General features: G+C 40.7%; 1 protein-coding gene across 4 annotated transcripts in view; it reads left to right on the forward strand.

Moving 5' to 3' along the window:
• Window positions 1–21,944, forward strand: part of SULF1 (sulfatase 1) — a 118,787-nt gene that overhangs the window by 35,136 nt on the left and 61,707 nt on the right. For 3 of the 4 annotated variants that reach the window (XM_087961827.1, XM_087961825.1, XM_087961824.1), the window contains one exon: window positions 16,196–16,432. In XM_087961827.1, coding sequence (XP_087817953.1) covers window positions 16,255–16,432 — 178 coding nt within the window. In that variant the 5' untranslated portion in view covers window positions 16,196–16,254. Of the gene's footprint in view, window positions 1–15,356; window positions 15,478–16,195; window positions 16,433–21,944 lie in introns of those variants that run through there. The other variant, XM_087961826.1, reaches the window with a different exon arrangement.

Here is a 21,944-nt window from a genome sequence, read left to right on the forward strand (position 1 = left end):
TTGACGTAATGGTTCTTTCTCAGAATTATTGATCAAGGATTCATAATCCTTGTCCCTTGCTGACAGAATTCACATGCAGGATAGGTAATGTTCCACTGTATAGTCCATGTATAAAAGCCTTTAAGGTTTTTATCCTTAGGTTTCAAAAGTTTAAAAATATAAGAGGTTAAAACATTGTTCTAAATATAAAATCTCCACACCAGATTTTATAAAATCAATTTCAGCCAGATCAGTACAGGTGCAAGTGATTTCATTCATCAACCACTGTTAAACTTCAGTGGCTTTATGATGTGATCACACAGATACTGCAAATCAAGAGGCCCTTCTTTCCTGAAGAACAAATGAGAAATATCGGCCTGTAGCTGGCTTTTTCTTAGCCCTTTGTCAAATAGCAGTGGAATGCCAAAGGAAAAATATTTATAATACACAGTTTTTCCATATGAACTCCTAAAGTTTTCTCTACCCAAATGTTTTTATGCTGCTGCTAGTAAGTGTAGTAATCCTTATTTGTGTTCTATGATAATTGTTTGCCAATGGTCTTTGTAATTACTTGATTGGTTGCAGTCTGCCAGCTTCAGAAATTTTAGCTCTCACCAAGGGTTTAAGAACCTAAAGAAGAGTGGAATAAATATACAGACTTCAAGATGCAAATGATTTCCCCAAATTTCTGGCCCCAGTTCAGTATCTTAAAAAAAGTTTGCTAAAATGAGCTTATCCTTTGAAGTAGTTACAAGTTGTTTATTGTTTGCATGGGTTTTTATGAACACAAATACTTTACTTTAAAAAAAATCTGACAAATATAAATCAGTCATATAGGGGATTTATGCAGTGAGCTGTTATAAAATATTGTATTTTATAAATATATAAATATATTTAGATATAAATATATTAGTGGGGGACTGATTCAAAGGACACTTTTGAAAATTACATGTGTACATATATTAAAGAGTAAAAGAGCCCTTCATCTTGTCTTCCAGTTGTTTTCCCTAGATACCTTTTGGTCTAAAAAGAGGTACAATTCTGCTATTATTGGATGTAATAAAAAAGGATTCCCATTTTAATGTAGCAGGATTGCAGACAAAATTTATAGCAGATCCAAGGTTCAACTACTAAAAACAATTTTTTCAATGGCAGAAGTCATATCTATGACAATCATAAGGGCATTGATTCCTAAAATAAAGCTGCTGTGTTTTCTTCCATGGCTGTTTCTTATACCAAGACATCTTTAATGGAAGTTCAATTTAATAAACAAATTGATGCCTCCAAATAAGTTTTGATTCCTTACAAATCCTGGATATTTTCAGAAGTGGCTTTCATTCCCTTCTTCCTAGAGCTTAAGAGAAAGTGAGTGGTCCAAAGTCACCCAGGAAAAGAACTTGTGGTTTCCTGGTTTCTAGTTCCACTCATTGTCTTAACTACTATATCAAACTGCCTCAGTTTATCATTTCACACGTTTAAAAGATTATTTTAAAAGTTATGGGTACATCATATCTACTGGTATGAAGATATGCAACAATAGAAATCTGAGAGTTGTAGTCTTCTGGAGGGCACCAAGTTGGGGAAGATCTTTGAAGTATCTCCTCACTCCACCCTCCCCAATTTTTAGCATTCTAGTAAAATATAAAAAGGATCACTTTGTTATTTGACGCTTTGATATCCTGACTTCAAATTCCTCAGCTGTACACTGCTGAGCAGTTCAGAGAGAATCATAGCAAATGGACATGGTTTACAAAGGGAATATGAAAATAGCCTAAATTCCTGTAAACACTGAGATCATTGTTTATGGCTGCAAAATACATGGAGAATTTTGCCATGGATTTCCTGATAATGGCTAAATCAGGCTATGATGTTCTTTCTTTTATTTTCCCCTTCCCATAAAGTTCAAAGTCCTCATTTATTTAATGAAGTGGATAAGACCTCATTTGCTGTATGGTTTCACTTCTTCATTTTAAATCATCTCCATATCTGGTATTTTTTATTTGAAGGATAAGAAACATTGAATTCAATCATGAGTCCACTGCTGTACATTCTCCAATATAACATCAGGTTTTAATAAGACTCCTGTTTGCTCCACACATGTGCTTAAGACTGCCTGGAAACCAAATCAGCAGAGAGAAGGGATTACTTTAGATTACCCTGAAATATGCATTGTTTGAAATAGCCTCTGGTGACCAGCTTTCATGAATGGCTGGTTTTACTTGTGGGCCACATCATCTGGCTTAATTATATCAACATCCTTTTGTGTGACAAGTGCAATCCTTAACAAGCTGAAATATGACGCTTTGAAACAAAGCAAATTAGACAGTGAGAAAACAAGGTTGGGAAAGAGCGTGTTAAAAGCTTATGCCAGAATTGTTTGTAAAAGCTCCCTTTGCTGAAAGATACATATTGGAACATTCCTTTGAATTGTTTCATGTGACATGTGGTTAATATAAACCTCAATCATGATATATTTTAACTTTTGATCATGCCTACAATAAACTGGCACCATGGAACATTCTCACTGAACTATCATTGAATGAGTCTTTGCTTTTGTAAAGAAATAAAATACAATTTGGATTTGGCTTGTTAATATGGTTTCATATGTGGAGACCAAGACTAAGAAGCTTTTAAATGCCCCAAACCTTGAAACAATTTAAAAAGAGAAAATGAACAGTACTATCTTGAACAATAAATTTTGACAGCCATTTCAGCAGTTTGAACTAGTGGATGTTTAACAGATTTGAATTATACCTGCTATAAGCAATGATCTTTTATTGAAATTTATGGTTCCCAGTGTTGAAGCTTCTTATAATAGGAAAGACTTATTTATTGGAGTATTCTTTTGAATAGATAATCAACAAATATCCCTAAAATAGTTGATTTTATTTTTTCATTTATTAATTTAATAATACAATTGCATTAGAGTATTATATATATATATATTTTTGGAAACTGCTTCAGAATTTTTCATTAAAAACTTTCAGAATGTTTAATGAATGCAAATGAAGTATCAGTATAACTTTCTAATAAACAAATGAATTCCACATTATACTCTAGTTAACAGTGCAAATTAAAATTTTTGGAAATGGTAGTCTCAGCCCATTTGGAAAGCAGTGACATGATACAGTATGGAAATGCAGAGTCTTTTGGTAATTCTGGTATACAAGTACATGGAATAAAGTATTTTTATATCCTAAAAGTGTATAAAGCAAATCAACACTTTTGGTACTAGTCTAAAAAGTTGGTTTCTTTCTTTCTTTCTTTCTTTCTTTCTTTCTTTCTTTCTTTCTTTCTTTCTTTCTTTCTTTCTTTCTTTTTGCTATTTATAATACTGGTGGGTTATGGTTACGATAGATTAAAACATATGAGCATTTTTGTTCTTGTAAGAAATGTTTTTCAGAGGAGCATATGTGTCAATCACCTGCATATTGCTGTTTATAAAAAATATAATTTGCTTATTATGAGGTTACAAATGCTTGTGCCTACAGTCTAACTAAATTATAATTGGTAGGTGCATTGATTTATCCTTAGGCATAGGTTAAAACATTGTAATTATAGGGAGATTATGTTTGGAGGAGAGCAAATAATTCTGATTGACTGGTAAATATGTAGATCGGAGAGATAAGCGCTAGACTTAGACATTTAACTTCATTCTTTGTATTCAGTATAAATCTAACATTTTACAACTAAGATTAATGGATTAACCTTTAAGAGGAGGCAATAGATCCTGCTGTTTCTTGATTTTGTTGTACTGTAAATGCATTTTCCATGGTAAATGCTGGATACACCATTGAGTAATGAAATGGAATTTCACTGTGCTATTCCTGATTTACTGAAAAGATAATTATCTTTGTTTTTCAGAGATGCAATATGAATGCTGGATCTTAAAAGCATTATTGCTCCCTTTTAATTTTGATTTTATATTCAGTATATTTTAAACATCCTATGACTGAACAGCACTGTTGATTGTCAATAACTATATTTCCAAAAGAAACTCTCCTAAACATTGGGTTTCTTTTGACTAAAATTCAACAGAAAACTGTACATGTTTTTGTCTTTTTAATGTTTCAAAACTATATGTCACCTTAAATTAGATTCCCTAACAGAGCACCTGTTCACGATGAATTCACTTATTAACTGTAGAAGCTATTAATGCAGGAAAATTAGATTCCTCCTCTCTCAAACGCATTCTGAAGGTACTGTGTATGTGTGTAAGTCTTTAGGGTTTTATATTACAAAGTTACTCAGAAGAAGGAATTGCACTGTGGAAAACAAGCCGGTGATTGCAACCTTGAAATATGTTTGAATTACTTCACATAATTGTAGATACAGGTTATAATTCCAAAATTAAAAAAAACTGACATAAATCAATAAAACCTCCGAAATCTGATACTTTCAGCATTATGGAAGGCAAGTCTGTCTTGGTTACAAAAAATGCCTTTAAAAAGACTTGTTTCAGACATATGGGATAGAAAATGGCCATTGTGTCACTTATTGCATCAGTTTATCCAGTCCTGATATTCTTGGGTTACTAATTACTGTAAATTGTGAACAATGTGTGATTTAACTGCTTACAGTTTATTTGTGCTCAGGCCATTTTGGCTTTTGCAACTGCTGTATGTAGTAGAAAATGTTTTTCTATATGCTGACCTGCTACAATGACTAATGAAGACAAAAGTTTCAATTCAAGCAATACTGCTTCAAAAACAAAATTCCAAAATGAATAAATGAAATAAATTATGCTTCCAGGTCAATATCATGCATCAAAGTCCCAATCAGATCAGTTAGTTTTTACAGATGTTTCAATGGTCTTTTTATAATTTCTCCACATTTTACTTTTAAACTGAAAGTTATCAAATACTTTATCTGTTGTGGATTGGGTTATGTTGTGGAAATTATAATATATATATTTTTAAGAGACAAAATCCTGGACAAAAATGGGATTACGTCATAGTTCAATCAAAGAGCTCATGGTTTGCATGTAAAAAGTCCCAATTTTAAGTTCTGGCATCTCTAAGTAGGACTGAAAAAAGTCCTGCTTTAAGCAATTTTTTAAAAAAGCTACCTTATTATTGGGCAGTGTTGGCAGCATTCAGCTAAAGGCTCTAACGTTCTCCGTCAAGCCAGTCTTCATAACATAGACTCTGCTGAGTCTAATTCCATTGTACAGTTTTATAGGACAAAAATGGCTCAGTTTGGACATGGACCTGTGTAAATACATCAAATGGCTGGATTTCTTAGGGCTTGCTGCAAATCTGATCTTTTGGGATATAGTATGTGTACGGCAAAGGAATATTTGTCAGTAAAAGGTCTCAAAATGGAACTAGTCTAATTCTTTCCATCTGAGATCAGTTGATTATGTGCTTGTCTCTATAAAAACACCTTTACATTTTCCATGTAGCATATTTTTCAGTACAGTTAAATCTGTTTTCATTTACCTTGGGGAAGAAAGGCAACTTGTAGTCTCTTCTTGAATCTTGGACACTGAACAATACTTTATGCTAATATGCCATGTGTGAAGGAAAAAGGCCTCTTTAATTTTTCCAGCTTTTAAACTGTTTCTCAAAGATAAATTGCAGTGTCTCTGAGAACACTTGCACACACTATATTTTTGTTTCCACTGTGAAGCCTCAGATTTTTTTTTTAGGGGTGGTTCTTTACTTCATTTTCTTCAAGAGGTAGGAGACAGGCTGCAAATAGATGACACATTTTTAAGAGCTCATTGTTGAATAGAGAAGTCCCCATGCATAAGGAAAAATGTGTCCTGGGTAGGTTGCACCATTTAACTGTTTGTTTTTGTATGAAACCTTAGCTTTTCTCCGTAGAACTGCTCCGAGCATCCAGAGAGTGGGAAGTGCTCTAGTCTTCACTCTTACAGGCTGAGCTATAATTGAAGGAACGCTCCTCCCCCTCCACATGACTCCTCCATGCGTTCCCCCAGTTTTAGCTCAGCCTCGCTGAGACAGGCAGCTCTTTTCTATCGTTCCTTGGCCGATTCAGGTTTCTTCTGTTTTTTCTGGTTCAGGTTTGTCTTTCCTTCGTTCTCCTTGTTCCTGCGATCTTAGTGTGCCCTCAAATTTAGTGAAAGAGCGAGGTTTCTTGCCCTCAGGGGGGAGATAGGGGGATTTGGAGCCCTTTGCCCCCCCCACCCCCCTCCTATTCCCTCTGCCTGTATTCCAAGCCGCGCTGCTACAAACCAGCCGCTTGGCTCTGCGCTATTTTTAGCGCTGTTTCTTTCGTTGCGTCTTCCCTCCACGAACGCCTTACAGAGGAAGGACTGCTTCCTCTCACAGCCCTTGCTCCTTTAATTGATTGTTTTTTCGCTGTATTAAGGGCTGGTGCATCTCTGAGTTAATAGCGCCGAGACGGGCGGCCGTTTTAGGCGCGCCTCGTGGCCGGCGCCATTTTGAATTTTTGCCTTATTGTTATTTTGGGCTGCGATCGTTGCAGGGGCCCTTAGCGGGACCGGCAGGCCACGTGGTGCCAGAATTGGGAAGGCACTGTGGCTCTGTGCCCCGTTGTCTCTCCTCTTGTTTTTGTTGTTGGTGTTTGCTACCGCAGCTCGCTCAGAGGCGCAGGCACCTACTTCCCATTTTTGCTGGGAGGCTGCCTCAAGAGGCCTATCTTTCTGTGTGTGAATTTTTTTCTGTATATCAATTTCTGGCCTCAGCGTTCATTTGGTTCCATTGGATTCTAGATAATAGATATAGGTGTTTAGTAATATTTCTTGATCCTTATTGGTGTTTTTTTGGGCTCCGCCCACCCCTAAAAAAAAAAGACAATAAATAAGAAAAACATTTTTTGTATATAGGTGTATATATAGTTGACTAAGTTATAGGACATAGATATCTAGTAAAAAAAAAAAAGGAAAGAAGGAAAGGGTCAAGCAAGCACAAAAATTTTTTTATCCAAAAGGGGGACGTGGCCCAACTTTAGGAAAACCGGTTTGCGAAAGTAGACCGAACTCCTAGGCGTGCCAACCACCTTTATTGGTTATCTATCCCTTGGCATCATGGCAGAGGGTAATATCAGTGGTCCTTCTTTGAAGGCTAAGTCAAAGACACACTATTTACGCAAAAGGGACAAGGACTCCTCCAGGGCTTCCCAAAGGAGAGCCCATGGCCTAGAGGTTAACACATCTGCCTAATATGTAAGTGACCTGGGTTCAGATCCCAGAAGGGTATAGCTAGCCTATGAGAGCTAAACAGCTTGAAGTAACTATATACTAGTCTCTCTTATTTCTACCAACCCCCTCCTCTGTCAGGGCAATCTTCTTCCCCCAGGTGCGGTTCCACTGCCCGAAGTCACCAGGACTCTCGTACGCCCGAAGCGACCTTCACACCAACTGCAGCGAGCCTACACTCTACAGGCCCGATCACACCCATTATTCCGGACAGTTTTAAAGAGTGGATGCAATTTGCCATCCGTCAGGGAATAACTGAAGGTGTGCAACAGCTGTCCAGACCAGGCTCTCGAGGTATGTCGGCCGAGGCCTAGTCTATATCCGGAAAATCTCTCTCCAGGCCGACGCCACAACATGGTCAGGTACCTGCCTAGATGGAAGCGCCACTCCCGGAAGGGAAGGAGGCCCAAGAGGAGGACGAACTGGGATTTGAGTCCTTCAGGGAAGAGGAAGGTTCGACCTTTGTGGGCCTTTTTAAGCCTCATTTATTTAAATCCTTATTAATTAAGGCAAAAAATGTTTCCAGTCTGAACCCCCAGTCACCCTCTGAACCATCTCCAGCGGCCCCGGGGGGGCCCAGAGGATTCAATATTCAGACAGCCGGTTGTTGAAACCGAGATTATCCCAACCCCCCCCAATTTTTCCGACCTGGGCGCAAGGCAATTGCCTTCTGCGCCCCCCCCCTTCTTATCAAGACAAGAGTTTTTAATCTCGACCCGAATTCTCTGCCTTGCTAGACACCCCAGAGGTAGACGACCCGATAGTGAGACTGGCCTCTTCTTCTAATCCCACTGACACTCTGGAGGCGCTGAAGCCAGAGGATAAGCGGGCAGAGATGGCGCTCAGGCGAGCATCCCAATCGGATGCTTGGGCCATCCGGTCGGCCACAGCCGCTTCCTTTTTCACTCGATCTTCCATCAAGTGGCTCAGACAGTTGAAACAATACGTTCCCGCGTCAAACACTAGGGCCCAGCAGGATATTGCGAAACTCTCAGCTGCGGCGGAATTTGCGGCAGATGCCACCTTTTTCATTCTGTAAAATTTTCATCCCGGGCCATCTCCTCGCACGTAACTGCCCAAAGATTACTTTGACTCCGGCATTGGCAGGCCGACATTAAAATAAGTCCAAGTTAGCCTCAGCTCCCATCTTGGGGGGAAGACTGTTTGGGCTGGCCTTAGATCCATTACTGTTGGAGAGCCGGAATAAGAAGAAGTTCCTCCCGTCGATTTTTCGTAGACAAGAAACCAGAGGGTCCCCATCCTTTCGGAGGGGTTCCTTTCGCCCCTCCTTCCAGCCATCCTTCACCCCTAAATACCAGGGTACTACGTCATCCCGGTCAGCCTACCAAGACCGGGGCGACTCAGGAGACAGATCCAGAAGGGGAGGCAGTTACAGGAGGCCCTTCAAGGATTCGGGGAACAAGAAGTCCTGCCGACCCAGGTAGAATCTCAGCCCCTCATCCCAGTGGCGGTCGTCTCAGGCATTTTGCCCACCAGTGGGAGGCATCCACTTTGGATGCATGGGTCAGGGACACGATAAGATTCGGCCTCCCCCTCTCTCTCTCTCACTCTCCAGCTTCAGATTGCTCCTCCAGAGCACTTCATGGTTTCTCCCCTCTCCAGAGACCCGACTAAACGGGCCCTCATGACACCCGCTATCAAACACCTCTCTGATATTAGGGCAATCCGGCCCGTGCCACCCTCGCAGCGGGGAGAAGGGTTCTACTCCCTCCTCTTCTTAGTCCCTAAGCATTCCGGGGGTTGGAGGCCCATCTTAGATTTAAAGGGGCTCAATCGCTATATTGTCCGTCATAGGTCAAAATGCATACCCTTCAGTCGATTTGGCAGGGTATCAGAAAAGGGGGACTGGCTTACATCTATTGCCCTTCCGGGGCATATCTACATATTCCCATTCGCCCCTCGTTTTCCCAAATACTTGAGTTTCTGCTACAACAATCAGCATTTCCAAAATGTGGCCCTTCCCTTTGGCCTTGTTTCAGCCCTGGGGACTTTTACTAAGGTATTAGCAGCCCTGGCGGCCCACCTCAGACACTTTCCTATCCGCATTCACTGCTATCTTGACGACATTCTTATTGTATTCCCCAACCGAATTCAAGCCTAGAGTGACACTAGCACCACTCTCGCACTACTTCAGGCTCACGGTTCCTCGTGAACTGGGAGAAGAGTCTACTCAACCCTTCCACCCGTATAGCTCACTTAGGAGCCGTTATTGATTCAGTTGAGGAGAAGGTTTTCTCCTTTCTCGCGAGAGATTCAGCAGCATCCAAACATCTATCAGAGCTATTAGACGGTCTGGAAAGGCCTCTGGCCTTGCTTTATCCAAGTTGCTTGGAAAGTTAGTTTCATGCATATCAAGGGCTCGCTTACATTCCAGATCTTTGCAGTGGTTCCTCCTGCCGTACCAGCGTCAGGAAGGAGCAACCCCGGTCTCGTGGTGAAGGTTCCTCCAAGGGTCCTTGCCCCCTTCCTATGGTGGACAAGGCCTCTATCAACAGAGGTCATCTATTCAAGGAGCCTCAAAGGGTCCCTCTCACAACAGATACAAGCCTTTCCGGATGGGGGGCCCGCATGCAGTCCCTTTCGACTCAGGGAGTTTGGTCAGCTGCCAGGTGGAGCGGCAGCATCAATTGGCTGGAGCTTCATGCAGTATACCTAGCACTGCGTGCCTTCTTCCCTCAGGTGCGAGGAAGTCATATACTGGTCCTAACAGACAACACTACTACCAAGGCCCATATCAATCGCCAAGGGGGCACTCATTCCATCCGCCTCATGAAAGAGGCCGAACGACTGTCGGTGGGCAGAGGTGCACCTTTTATCCATCAGGGCAGAACAGATTTCGGGAACCTCAAATGTCCTAGCAGACTGGCTGAGCAGGGTCACACTGGACCAAGCGGAATGGCACCTCCACCCACTCTTGTTCAAGGAGGCAGCAGCGCTTTTCAGTTAGCCTCTGGTAAACCTGTTCGCGTCTCTGCTCAACGCACAGACACCAAGATTTTTCTCACGACACCCCACCATCGGGGCAGAGAACCACGATGCCCTGCATTGCCCCTGGCCCACCGGGCTCCTTTACGCCTTTCCCCCGCTCCTGTTAATTCCCGAGGTGATTCAGAAGTTGATACTCGAGAGTGTGGAGGTTCTCCTGGTGGCACCGTATTGGCCCAGGAGACCGTGGTTCGCAGATCTTCGTGATCTGACCGTGGCCCCACCGTGGAGGATTCCACTAGACAGGTTCTCACTTTCCCAGGGTCCTCCTCGTTATCCAGACTCTCAGGGGCTCCAGTTAGCCGTCTGGAGGTTGAGTGGGAAAGGCTGACAGAGGAGAGTCTGTCGGCTCAGGTCATCAGTACCATTCTGGCAGCAAGGCGGCCTTCGACCACCCGCATTTATAGCGCAACCTGGAACAGTTTTTCTAAGTGGTGCCTTAAATCCTCCTTCAATCCGCCCTCCCCCTCAATCGCGCAAATTCTAGTTTTCCTATAAGACAGCCATAGACAGGGGCCTCTCACCCAACACCTTGAGAAGACAGGTCGCGGCCCTATCAATGGTGGCTGCTAGCGGCTCTTCTGGCCCACTTTCCCACCACCCTCGAATCAAGGCCTTTCTTAGAGGGGCTTCCAATTTGCGCCCCCCAGTGGTTCATAGATACCCGACATGGGACCTTAATAAGGTTCTTATGGTGTTGACTAACCTCCCTTTGAGCCTCTCAGGGAGACGCCACTTCAGTTTTTCACCTTCAAAGTTACCCAGTGGTGTTTCTCATGACAAAGGAAACCGAGGAGAAAGAATCTTTTCGCTGATAAAGAGCAAGGACTCAACGACCTAGGAGTCACGTGGAAACGGAGCAAGGACGGAGACAAGCTAAACTCTACGGAAAACTTTAAACTACAAACAGGTGGTTCGGCCTGGGCCTTCCGCCCCTTTGGCTCCTGCGCCGCTGTCCTCTAGGGTTCTACATAAGTGGTGTTTCTCATGACAATAACATCGGCGAGATGGATATCTGAAATAGCAGCTCTATCCGTGAGAAAGGACCTGTGTATTTTTCACACTGATCGGGTGGTTCTGCGACCAGACCCTGTCTTTATGCCAAAAATCAACTCGGCATTCCACAGAGCACAGGAATTGGTCCTACCTAATTTCTGTCCAAAGCCTTTGCGCAACAGAGAAAGGCAGTAGCTCACTCTCGATGTTCGAAGGCATCTTCGTATATACATCCATCGCACGCAGTCCATCAGAAAGTCAGAGGCCTTGTTCCTGTCTTTTCAACCAAAGACGCTGGGCTGCAAGGTGTCCCCGTCTACTGTCGGCCGATGGATTAGAGCTACCATATCCAAGGCCTATTTAGCTCAAACTCTTCCAGTCCCTAGTGGGATAGCCGCTCACTCTACCAGGAGTGCAGCTACTTCAGTAGCCTGGACTACTCAGGCTTCAATTCATGACATCTGTCGGGTGACCACCTGGGTTTCCCTTTATACGTCACTATAAAATCGATGTTTACGCCTCGGCTGAGGCATCCTTTGGCAGGCGAGTCCGGCAGCAAGTGGCGAGAGAGCCAGAGGAGATTCTGAACCAGACGGAGTCCCTCCCGTAGGACAGCCATGCTTTGGTATGTCCCACTCTCTGGATGCTCGGAGCAGTTCTACGGAGAATGGGCGTTGGTTCTTACCTGATACGCCTCTTCTTGTGGAACTGCGTAGAGCATCCACCCCCACCCTAATTAGTCCGTCTGGTGGGGAATCCTGTTTCGGCCAATGATGTTTATTGTTGTAATTGAGTTTGTATATTAGTTGAGTTTAGAGGATCGTTGCTGTCCTCTCGTCTTCGTAAAACTGGGGGAATGCATGGAGGAGTCACGTGGAGGGGGAGGAGCGTTCCTTCAATTATAGCTCAGCCTGTAAGAGTGAAGACTAGAGCACTTCCCACTCTCTGGATGCTCTATGCAGTTCCACAAGAAGAGGCGTATCAGGTAAGAACCAACGCCCATTTTCACATAGGAGAAATCAATATATAATTCATGTAGCGGGCTATTTTGTCATTCTTTGCCCATGTCCTGTACAGCCCTATCTGTTTAACCATGCCATTAGAAACCTAATTTTTTTCAGGATGCGTGATCATGCAAGAGATGCTTATCTATAATGCTCATCTATAATATAAACCAGGGATTACCAAAGTCTTCAACTTATCCAGCTGTTCATGAAATTTCAAATGGTTCATTCACCTCCAAACATTTATATCAGGGATGTCAAACTGGTGGCCCGCAGGGTGGATGCATCGCTCCACAAAGGCAGAAAATGTCACAATATGTCACATGATGTGATTGAGTTTGACTCCCATGCCTTATATGAAAATAATTTAATATATGCTACTTTTATAATATTACAAATAATAATAGTAACAATAATGGGTAATCTCATCAAACCTTGGGAGTTTATACTGAATCTTTGGAGACCCTATTGAAAATGAATTCTATAGGCTAAGGCTAAGGAAATCAAGGTATGAGTGGTAGAAAGCCTGATATTGAGTTCATACATTGCTTTAGGTTGTAATATTGTATGGTTTCTTAGACTGATGAATAAACAATGTGGCTCATTTAACAATTCAAAATTAAACCATTCCATGACTTGGAATTAATGTGTACCTATAGATATATCGCCACATATTCATTTACCTCTTAACAATTGTAAATATGGTGAGTCTTCATCTTTTCCAACTCTTTTATCCATTGATAGCATGCCTCCTAATTTGTATTTTTATTAATGCCAATAGAAAATCCCTTGTGTAGGATTCAGTTTGTATGATGTTTGGATACTTTTACAAAGCTATCTGTTCTGCAATAGCTATACTGTCCTAAATAGAGAAAATGATTCATCCTCTAATTTTCATAGCTTTTAACTTAAATTCAAGATGCAGAACCAACTCAGAAGGTCAGATAGGGAACAAGAGGGAGGAAAAGAAAAGGGAACAATAGAAGAGATGGAGAGAAACCAAGAGCATCCACTTCTCAACTAGATTCTCCATTCCTCTGAGTTATATTACAATATGGATGACTACATAAATCTTTTTAAACAAATAATAGTCTATGCTATGATAAATTAATAAGTTCTGACAGACTTCGAAGTAATATCATGGGAGAAGACAAACATTATTAGGCAATAATGATGTTGTCAGCCTCCAAACAGTACTTTTATCTGCAACAAATCTACAGACAGAGAAAGGAAAAATATTTACAATTTAGGTACTGGAAAATGATGGTTCTTCCTGGAAAAGGGATACTAATATGCAAATGGTCATCTGTTTATTTATAACTATTAGAATAGTTCTCAGTATATTTAAGTGCAAGAAGTCCTTTCATTTGAAATGCTTGGAATTGAAAATTTGTTTCATTGCTGTCTGGCATCAGTCCTACTGTTGAGCATAGTTAATGCCTGGGTCTTATTTAATTCCCCCCCTCCTCCTTAAAAGCCTTCAGTCAGTACTGAGTGACTCAGTCTGACATATTTTAGATCTCCCAGAATGCCCTAAAATAAAGTAACTTGAGGACATTGTAGGAAATTAAATTGGAGACATAGAGCTAGCTGTTGAAAATATTGCAGCAGATAAGCCAGCTGAGGTACATTGATACAAGAGAACCTCACAGTATTACTTAGAACCCCCATGACAAAACGGAAGCCTTAGGATTTTCCCCAGTATTTTATTATGATAATCTTCCTCCAATTTTGGCTGTAAATTCTGGAAGATGCCATCCCAGAACATATGGAAAGGACCGAGTTGGGAAATTCTGGTTCGGTGTATTTAGAAAATATATTTTGCTGAGACAACATGATCTGAAACTTTTCTAAGCAAAATAATTGATCCAGGAAATGTTAAACATTTGCTTCTTTTACTCTTACATGATCTTCCTTTTGGCAAGAGTTGTCTAAGATTTATTGTTTAGCATTGCTATTGTGAGTCCTAAAGTACACATCATTAACAAGGTTGTTTAGAAAACAACCTGGGGAGAAATATCTGTTTAGGGTTTTTTTCCCCTGTAAGTTCAGGTAGTCTCAGTGTAATATTAGATAATAAAATGCTTATTGGGTCTATTTATTTCTCCTGAACCCAAAATGTTCTTAAGAAAAAGGGAGAAAATACAGAACTCCCTAAACTAATTACCAGTTTCCAATCTGCTTATCTAAACCTCACTGGTCAGAGCAGTGGCATTTAACTCAGAATGCTGAATTCTCCATCATCCTGCTTATAAGTTTCTGTGTTGTCAATCAGAGATTGGAATGTTTGTTCAGACAATGGAGCCAAAATTTCTCTGCTTAGAGCTTTGTTTTGAAATGTTCACAGTCTCCTGGGGCAATTATCTGCCTGAAGAGTGAGATACGTGACACCATTTATAGCCTATGTTATGAAGCTTCAAGCTGGAATAAAGAAAAGTAAGAGGGAGACAAAGAAAACTCTCACACACATTATCTATCATCTGTCTGTCTGTCTATCTATCTATCTATCTATCTATCTATCTATCTATCTATCTATCTATCTATCTCTTTTTTGTATTTTGCATTGATCAATGGGGCCATTTTCCACTCATCCACCCCCTCCCTGCTCTGCTCTGCTTCCATTTAATTAGTTCTGCTGATTTATTTCCTGCTGGTTAATGTTGCATGTTTAAATATGAAGTCTCAGGTGTGGGAGTACCAGTGGCCAAATAAGTTGCATTTCATTCTCATAAAATCTAGTGTTGCATCCTTTTCAAGTAAACTTTCCCATGGAACCAGGCTTTATTAACTTTGTTGACCAATGAGTCTTTAGTTGTTTTATTAATACAGACAATTAAACTGGGAATTAAGTTAGCCCATTGCAAGTTTAGCTCTGTTGGTGAAGTGTCTGTCAACAGGTCAGAGAATGCTAGTAACTAACCTTTTTAGTTAAAAGGCCAATCAATCATTTTCTGTTGTGGGTTTAGGTCTGCTGCAGCACAAAGACTCCTGAGAGTACCTAGGGCTCACAATAGCAATGCAATTTGATTGACATTTCCTGAGAAATAATTCTGATAGGCTCAGTGAGCCAAATCTGGAAATGGAGAATTATGGACTAGGGTTTTCTCACAGCTTCTATGCATAATAGATGATGCACTAAATCCCATTGCTGACCAAAGAAGGATACTAATACAGGCTGTCATAGCAGTAAGTGGGATCATCTGAACAAACTCTGTTTACATTGAAAAATAAAACTGGAAACACATCAATGTTATGCTGCATATCAAGACCAGCAGCCAAGCCATCCCCTTCAATCTGGAAATGCAGGTGAGTTTACTTAAAATGACAGCTGCTTTATGGGCAGCCTGGGACTCAAAGGAGCACTTGTCCTTTGGGAAGGTTTTAAGAAATGTAATAAAACTCAGGAGAGTTATTTAAACACTTACTGTGTTCATTTTCTCCCTTTAAGAAAAGCTGAACCTTTCCAATGAGAGAGTGCGCTTATTGTACAGTATAGAAGTCCATTATGCTAAACATAAAACTAAGATTATAAGTTTAGACCTTATCTTTATAGGCATTTTTAAGAATACTTAGACTGCTATCAAGTAATACCTTAGGAAAATGCAACAGATTTTTTTAAAAATAATGAGCTTTATCTTTTTAAAATCTTTCTCCCGTAAACAAAATGGACTTGTTCATGCAGACACACAAAATTCAGATCCGTTAAAATATGGACATTTGGCAAAAGGAAAACGTATTCCTGTTGAAGAATATTAGCTTCCATTCTGAACACCAATTTGAAGCTTCAAGAGCACCTTTTGATGCTATCACTCCATCCATTCATCTTTTTCTTTAATCAATCATAAGTCTCATTGCATAGTGTTTCCTCCCAAATAAATTATCCTCGGCTTGAAAGTTTAATGACATACCACCTTGACTAGCTGGTACTTTTTATCATGTATATCTTGCAGATTTCTGGCTGCTTTGTCTAAAAGTTATGTTTTCCATTGAATTGATTTTTCACTTTTCCCTTTTTATTGTACAGAATCTGCAAACTAAAGAAAAACAACATTTGCACAAGGGTTTAACAGTGGCCTTGGACTGATGACAATGAATCATTATTACATTGCTTTTATGTGCACTGTGCTTGGCACTGAATTACTAAGGAGCTTTGGCACTCCTGTCAAATCCCCAAGATTCAGAGGTCGAGTGCAGCATGAACGTAAAAATATTAGGCCAAATATTATACTTGTGCTTACAGATGACCAGGATGTGGAGCTTGGTAAGTCTGTTTTGAATTGCAGCTTCTTTTTACCACCATCACAATTTTCTTTGGCTTTGATTTGTTCTTTTGAAAATCACTTTCTACTCTATAAATAATAGATATTCTGTATAGTAGCCTTTCCTGTCTATTATTGTAACTACTTGACAGATTTGGACAACCCATTCCCAGAAAACAAAACTATCTTGGTTTTTTTCTTCTTCAACGTGATATATCTTATTCCTATTTAACTCAGAATCTAGATAATGTTCAGCTACCTCTGATTAAATGAAGCATTTTATAAGACTGGGTGGCAAAGGAAAAGAGGAAGTTTCCTGTCAACAGCAGTTAATTTTCTAATAATGGCCATTCATGAATGTGTGTAAAACATTAAAGATCTGGAACACTGAAAACATAATCTCTTGGGTGCAGTTACAGTTCTATTTTATCCGTGTATACAATTACAAGCTGATAATTTTATATATGTATTAATATTTACTATGCACTTTCTGTATGTCCCCAATTTCACTCTAGCTATAAATACCCCAGTAAGAAGTAAAAAATTAAATCCATCAATTAATATAAAACAATGAAAAGGCTAGTGAGGCCCACAAGAGCACCAAAAAACCTGTTTGAAATACAAGGTTTTAAGAATCTTAAGAATGACTGCCAGCTGAAAAATTTCGCAGTTCAAATCTCACCAGGCTTAAGATTGACTTATCCGTCCATCCTTCCAAGGTGGGTAAAATGGGGACCCAGATTGTTGGGGGCAATATGCTGACCACTTAGAGAGGGCTGTAAAGCACTGTGAAGCGGGATATAAGGCTAAGTGCTATTGCTATTGCTATCTTCCTAAAAGTCTGGAATGAAGGGACCAAGCATATCTCCAAGGTCAGCATATCCATGGAATTGGGGTCACAACTGGGACACATTTTGCAGGAGAATGACTTGTAGAGCAGAATCTGATTCAGTGATCTAAGAGGAGAGGCAGACTCATTTTGGACAATATAGATCCCTGGCATTGATAAAGTATTCCACCTGTGGGGTCAGTTACCCCTCTTTGAGTCAACATTTTCTGGAAAGTAAGCAAATGGTGAATAAGTAAATTCTGCTTTGAGTTGAGCTTAACACTCAGTGATTTCATGGATTCTTCCATGAAATTTATTGGCAATAATAGAGAAGTGATTTTCCTTTCAATTTTCCAATCTGGCCTGCAGCTCAATCAAATGTCAAACATGTCAAAACCCTGCATATCTTTTTGAGATCAGCCAAAGTCAATCAGTTGCCAATACTTCAGTTGCCATTGCCCTCTCAAACAATGGGAACAGGAATATGTCTTGGTTTTTTTGTGTATGGCACTTTTTCAGGTACTTGGAAAGTATCATCCTTCCTTAGTCTTCTTCTGCCACAGTTAAACTTTACCGTTTTCTGCACTCTTTTTTTTCAGTATGTCTTGATCTGGTCTCTGAATATCCATTTTGCTCATCTCTGAATCTATAGTATTTGTCTGAATCATTTTTAACTGTTTACTCTTCACTACATCTACAAGGAACTGAGCTTTTTTCTTTTCATCCTTTTTGCCAGTTCATGACCATGGTCCTCAAGAATTGAACCAAAGTACTTTGGTCCACAAGAACCACAAGGGCTGACATAAATGGATATAATGGGCCAGCTACTTTCTCTCTGCCCAAACAATGTCATAGGGCTGTTATAGGGAAAATAGGAGGCAAGAGTATTAGGTTGGATAGATGGATGGATAGATCCATCCCACAGGGGTGGGATTCAAAATTTTTAACAACCAGTTCTGTGGGCGTGGCTTAGTTGGTGGACATGGCTTGGTGGTCATGTTATTGGCTGGGTGTGGCCAACTCAACATCACTCACATTGAGGCACGCATCTCCTCGCCTGGCCTCTCACGACTGTGGGAATGCTGCAACAGTCGTAAGTATGAAAAATGGTCATACGTCACTTTTTTCAGTGCCATTGTAACTTTGAATGGTCACTCCACACAAGCAAAGTACCAGCAAAGGAGGGGAAAAAACCTCCAGAGAAGTTCCAGAGACAGGAAGTCTAGTCCTGCCAAGAATGTAATAAGGGTTAATGGAGAGGCAGTTTCTGTAAGCAACACCAGAATGTTTCCTTCCTGCCTTCCTTACAGGATTAGGCCAGTAATTTCTTCTAACAACCGGTTCTCCGAACTGCTTAGAATGTTAACAACCGGTTCTAGCGAATAGGTGAGAACTAGTAGAATCCCACCCCTGGATACATACATACATACATACATACACACACACACACACACACACACACACACACACACATACAAAAGTACTTTGAAATCCTTGATTACAGATTACTAATTTGTGGCTCTTGAACTGAGAACAAGAATAAAATACCAATTTATTTTGGGAAGTGGATTACATTTACTTAGAAATAGTGCAACTGGGACTTCTATGCAATTGTATATATCAGATAACAATACCAAAAAGGTTCAAATTCTGAACACAGAATTTAAATGAAAGACATTCCTTTGAACAGTGTTGATACGGCCTTGAGGGATTGCTATTCTGTTTTGTGTTTGTTTAAAAATTAACTGCATGTTTTTAATAGCACTTGGTTTATATGTAAATAGTGACTATTACAAGGCTCATGGGCTTAAACCTAAATACTTTGCTCATTACCTCGAAACAATAAAATGTGACAATATAGCTTCTATAGTATGTAATATAGTTTTCCCTGCAAAATTAAATGTTAAGAAGGGAAGTTTGTAGTGCTATAAGACATTTTTTAAAAGCTTAAATTGTTCCTTGCATTCTTAATTAAAAACTGATAGCACATTTATCATTACTGAACTTTAAAAAAGAATGTACTGTTTACTGAAAGGAAAACACGAGTTGAACATTTCTACAGAAAATAACCAAAAAAGATTATGAAACAGGCAAAACTTATGTGCAATACCTACATTGTCAACCTAAAGTTTCCAACTCCAGTTGAAACCAATACAGGATATTTATCTTCCACCCAAGAATATTCTGTATGTAGTGTGTGTGTGTGTGAGAGAGAGAGATTAGCATGTGACTATATTAGGCAAATATCATATGTCAGCTTCTGCAAAGACCTATGTGTACCAACAAGGAAACTGCGAATATATAGTAACAATAAACCTTGGTTTACAGTTAAACTTAAGCAGCTATGCTGTTCCAAAGAGGAAGCCTATAGAAAAGGTGACAGAACGCTCTGCAATCAGGCCAGAAACATATTAACAAGAGAGATCAGAGCAGCAAAAAGAAGCTACTCTGAAAAGTTAAGGAATCAGTTCTCAACAAATGAACCAGCAAACATATGGGAAACTCTTAAAAACATCACTGGCTACAGCAAACCTCCTTCCCAGGCAGAAGGAAATGAACAACTAGCAGATGACCTGAATGTGTTTTACTGCAGGTTTGAAAGGAAACTACAGCCACCTTTCTCCACAACCCCCATCTCAAACACACCAGCAACAGCCAAGCCTCCTACAACTGACCCCAACCCATTGGGTTCACACCCTCTGGTGATCAAAGTGCAAGATCTATTTCACAGACAAAAGCCAGGAAAAGCACCAGGGCCAGACAAGATAACTCCTTGCTGAAAAGTCTGTGCTGATCTATTGGCCCTCATCTTCACACGAATCTTCAATCACTCATTAGAGATGTTCCTTCTTGCTTCAAATGCTCTACTATCATCCCAGTGCCAAAGAAGCCCTCCATCAGAGAACTGAATGACTACAGACCAGTTGCTCTAACATCTCTATTTATGAAAATCTTTGAAAGGCTAGTGCTGTCCCACCTGAAAACCATCACCGATCCGCTGTTAGATCCCATGCAGTTTGCATATCAAGCAAATAGATCGATAGATGATGCTGTTAATATGAGTCTGCACTACATCCTACAACACCTTGACTCTCCAAATACCTACGCAAGGGTCCTCTTTGTAGACTGCAGTTCAGCATTCAATACCATCATTCCGGACATTCTTCTAACTAAACTAAACCAGCTAGCGGTACTTGAATACACTTGTAAGTGGATCATAAGCTTCCTAACACACAGGAAAAGCTAGGCAAAGCAGGTGAAGCTAGGCAGAATCACATTTGATACCTGTACAATTAACACAGCCCCCCTCCAAGGCTGTGTGCTTTCTCCACTTCTCCCTATATACCAGTGGTGGCTAACCTTTTTGGGCTCCTGTTTCAAAAATTGTGCACGTGCTTGCATGCCAGCACCCAGAAGGCAATGTGTGCCGCCCACGTCCCCTACACATGCGCACACTCAATCCCACCCTATCCTACCCCCTGCCATCCCCTTACCTGCACTGCGCCTCACAGCTGATTTTGGCTGGTTTGAGGCCTTTTTTGGCCTCCCAAAGGCTTGAGGAAGGCTTCTTCGGGCTTCTACAAGCTTTGTAGGCTGAAATCTAGCCTCGTTTCATCACTTCCTGTTTTTCCAAAAATACTAGAAGTGACAAAATGGGGCTAGATTTCGGTCTACAAAGCTTGTAGAAGCCTGAAGAAGCCTTCCTCAAGCCTTTGGGAGGCCAAAAAAGGCCTCAAACCAGCCGAAAAGCTGCGAGGCACACACATACGCAGTGAGGTAAGTTTGCCTGCAGCTCGCGTGCCGGCACAAATGGCTCTGCGTGCCACCTGTGGCACATGTGCCATAGGTTCGCCATCACGGTTATATGCCAATGACTGCATCTCAAACGATCCATCTGTTAAAATACTGAATTTTGCAGATGATACAACAGTGATTGGTCTCATTCGAGACAATGACGAATCCGCATACAGACAGGAGGTTGTACAACTTGCCTCATGGTGTAACTGGAACAATCTGGAACTGAACACACTCAAAACCATAAAAATGATGGTAGACTTTAGGAGAAACCCCCCATAGTACCACCTCTTACAATACTAGACAACACAGTATCAACAGTATCAACAGTAGACACCTTCAAATTTCTAGATTCTATCATATCACAAGACCTAAAATAGACACCTAATATCAAAAATGTCATCAAAAAAGCATAACAAAGAATGTTCTTCCTGTGCCAACTCAGAAAGCTCAAACTGCCCAAAGAGCTGCTGATTCAGTTTTACAGAGGAATTATTGAGTCTGTCATCTGTACCTCTATAACTGTCTGGTTTGGCTCTGCAACCCAACAAGACAGACACAGACTTCAGAGAGTAATTAGGACTGCAGAAAAAACAATTACTACCACCCTGCCTTCCATTGAGGACCTGTGTACTGCATGAGTCAAAAAGAGGGCTGTGAAAATATTTACAGAGTCCTCACATCCTGGACATAATCTGTTTCAACTCCTTCCCTCAAAACGATGCTATAGACTGCACTGCACTGCACTGCACTGCACATCAGAACAACTAGACACAAGGACAGTTTTTTCCTGAACGCTATCGCTCTGCTAAACAAATAATTCTGCACTACTATTACTATTAACCTTCTCATCACTCCTTATCACCCATCCCCTCCCACTTGTGACTGTA

Source organism: Notechis scutatus, chromosome 3 (assembly GCF_049901735.1).
Source record: "Notechis scutatus isolate UNSWTSFEM ecotype Mainland chromosome 3, rNotScu1.2, whole genome shotgun sequence".
Taxonomy (NCBI): domain Eukaryota; kingdom Metazoa; phylum Chordata; class Lepidosauria; order Squamata; family Elapidae; genus Notechis; species Notechis scutatus.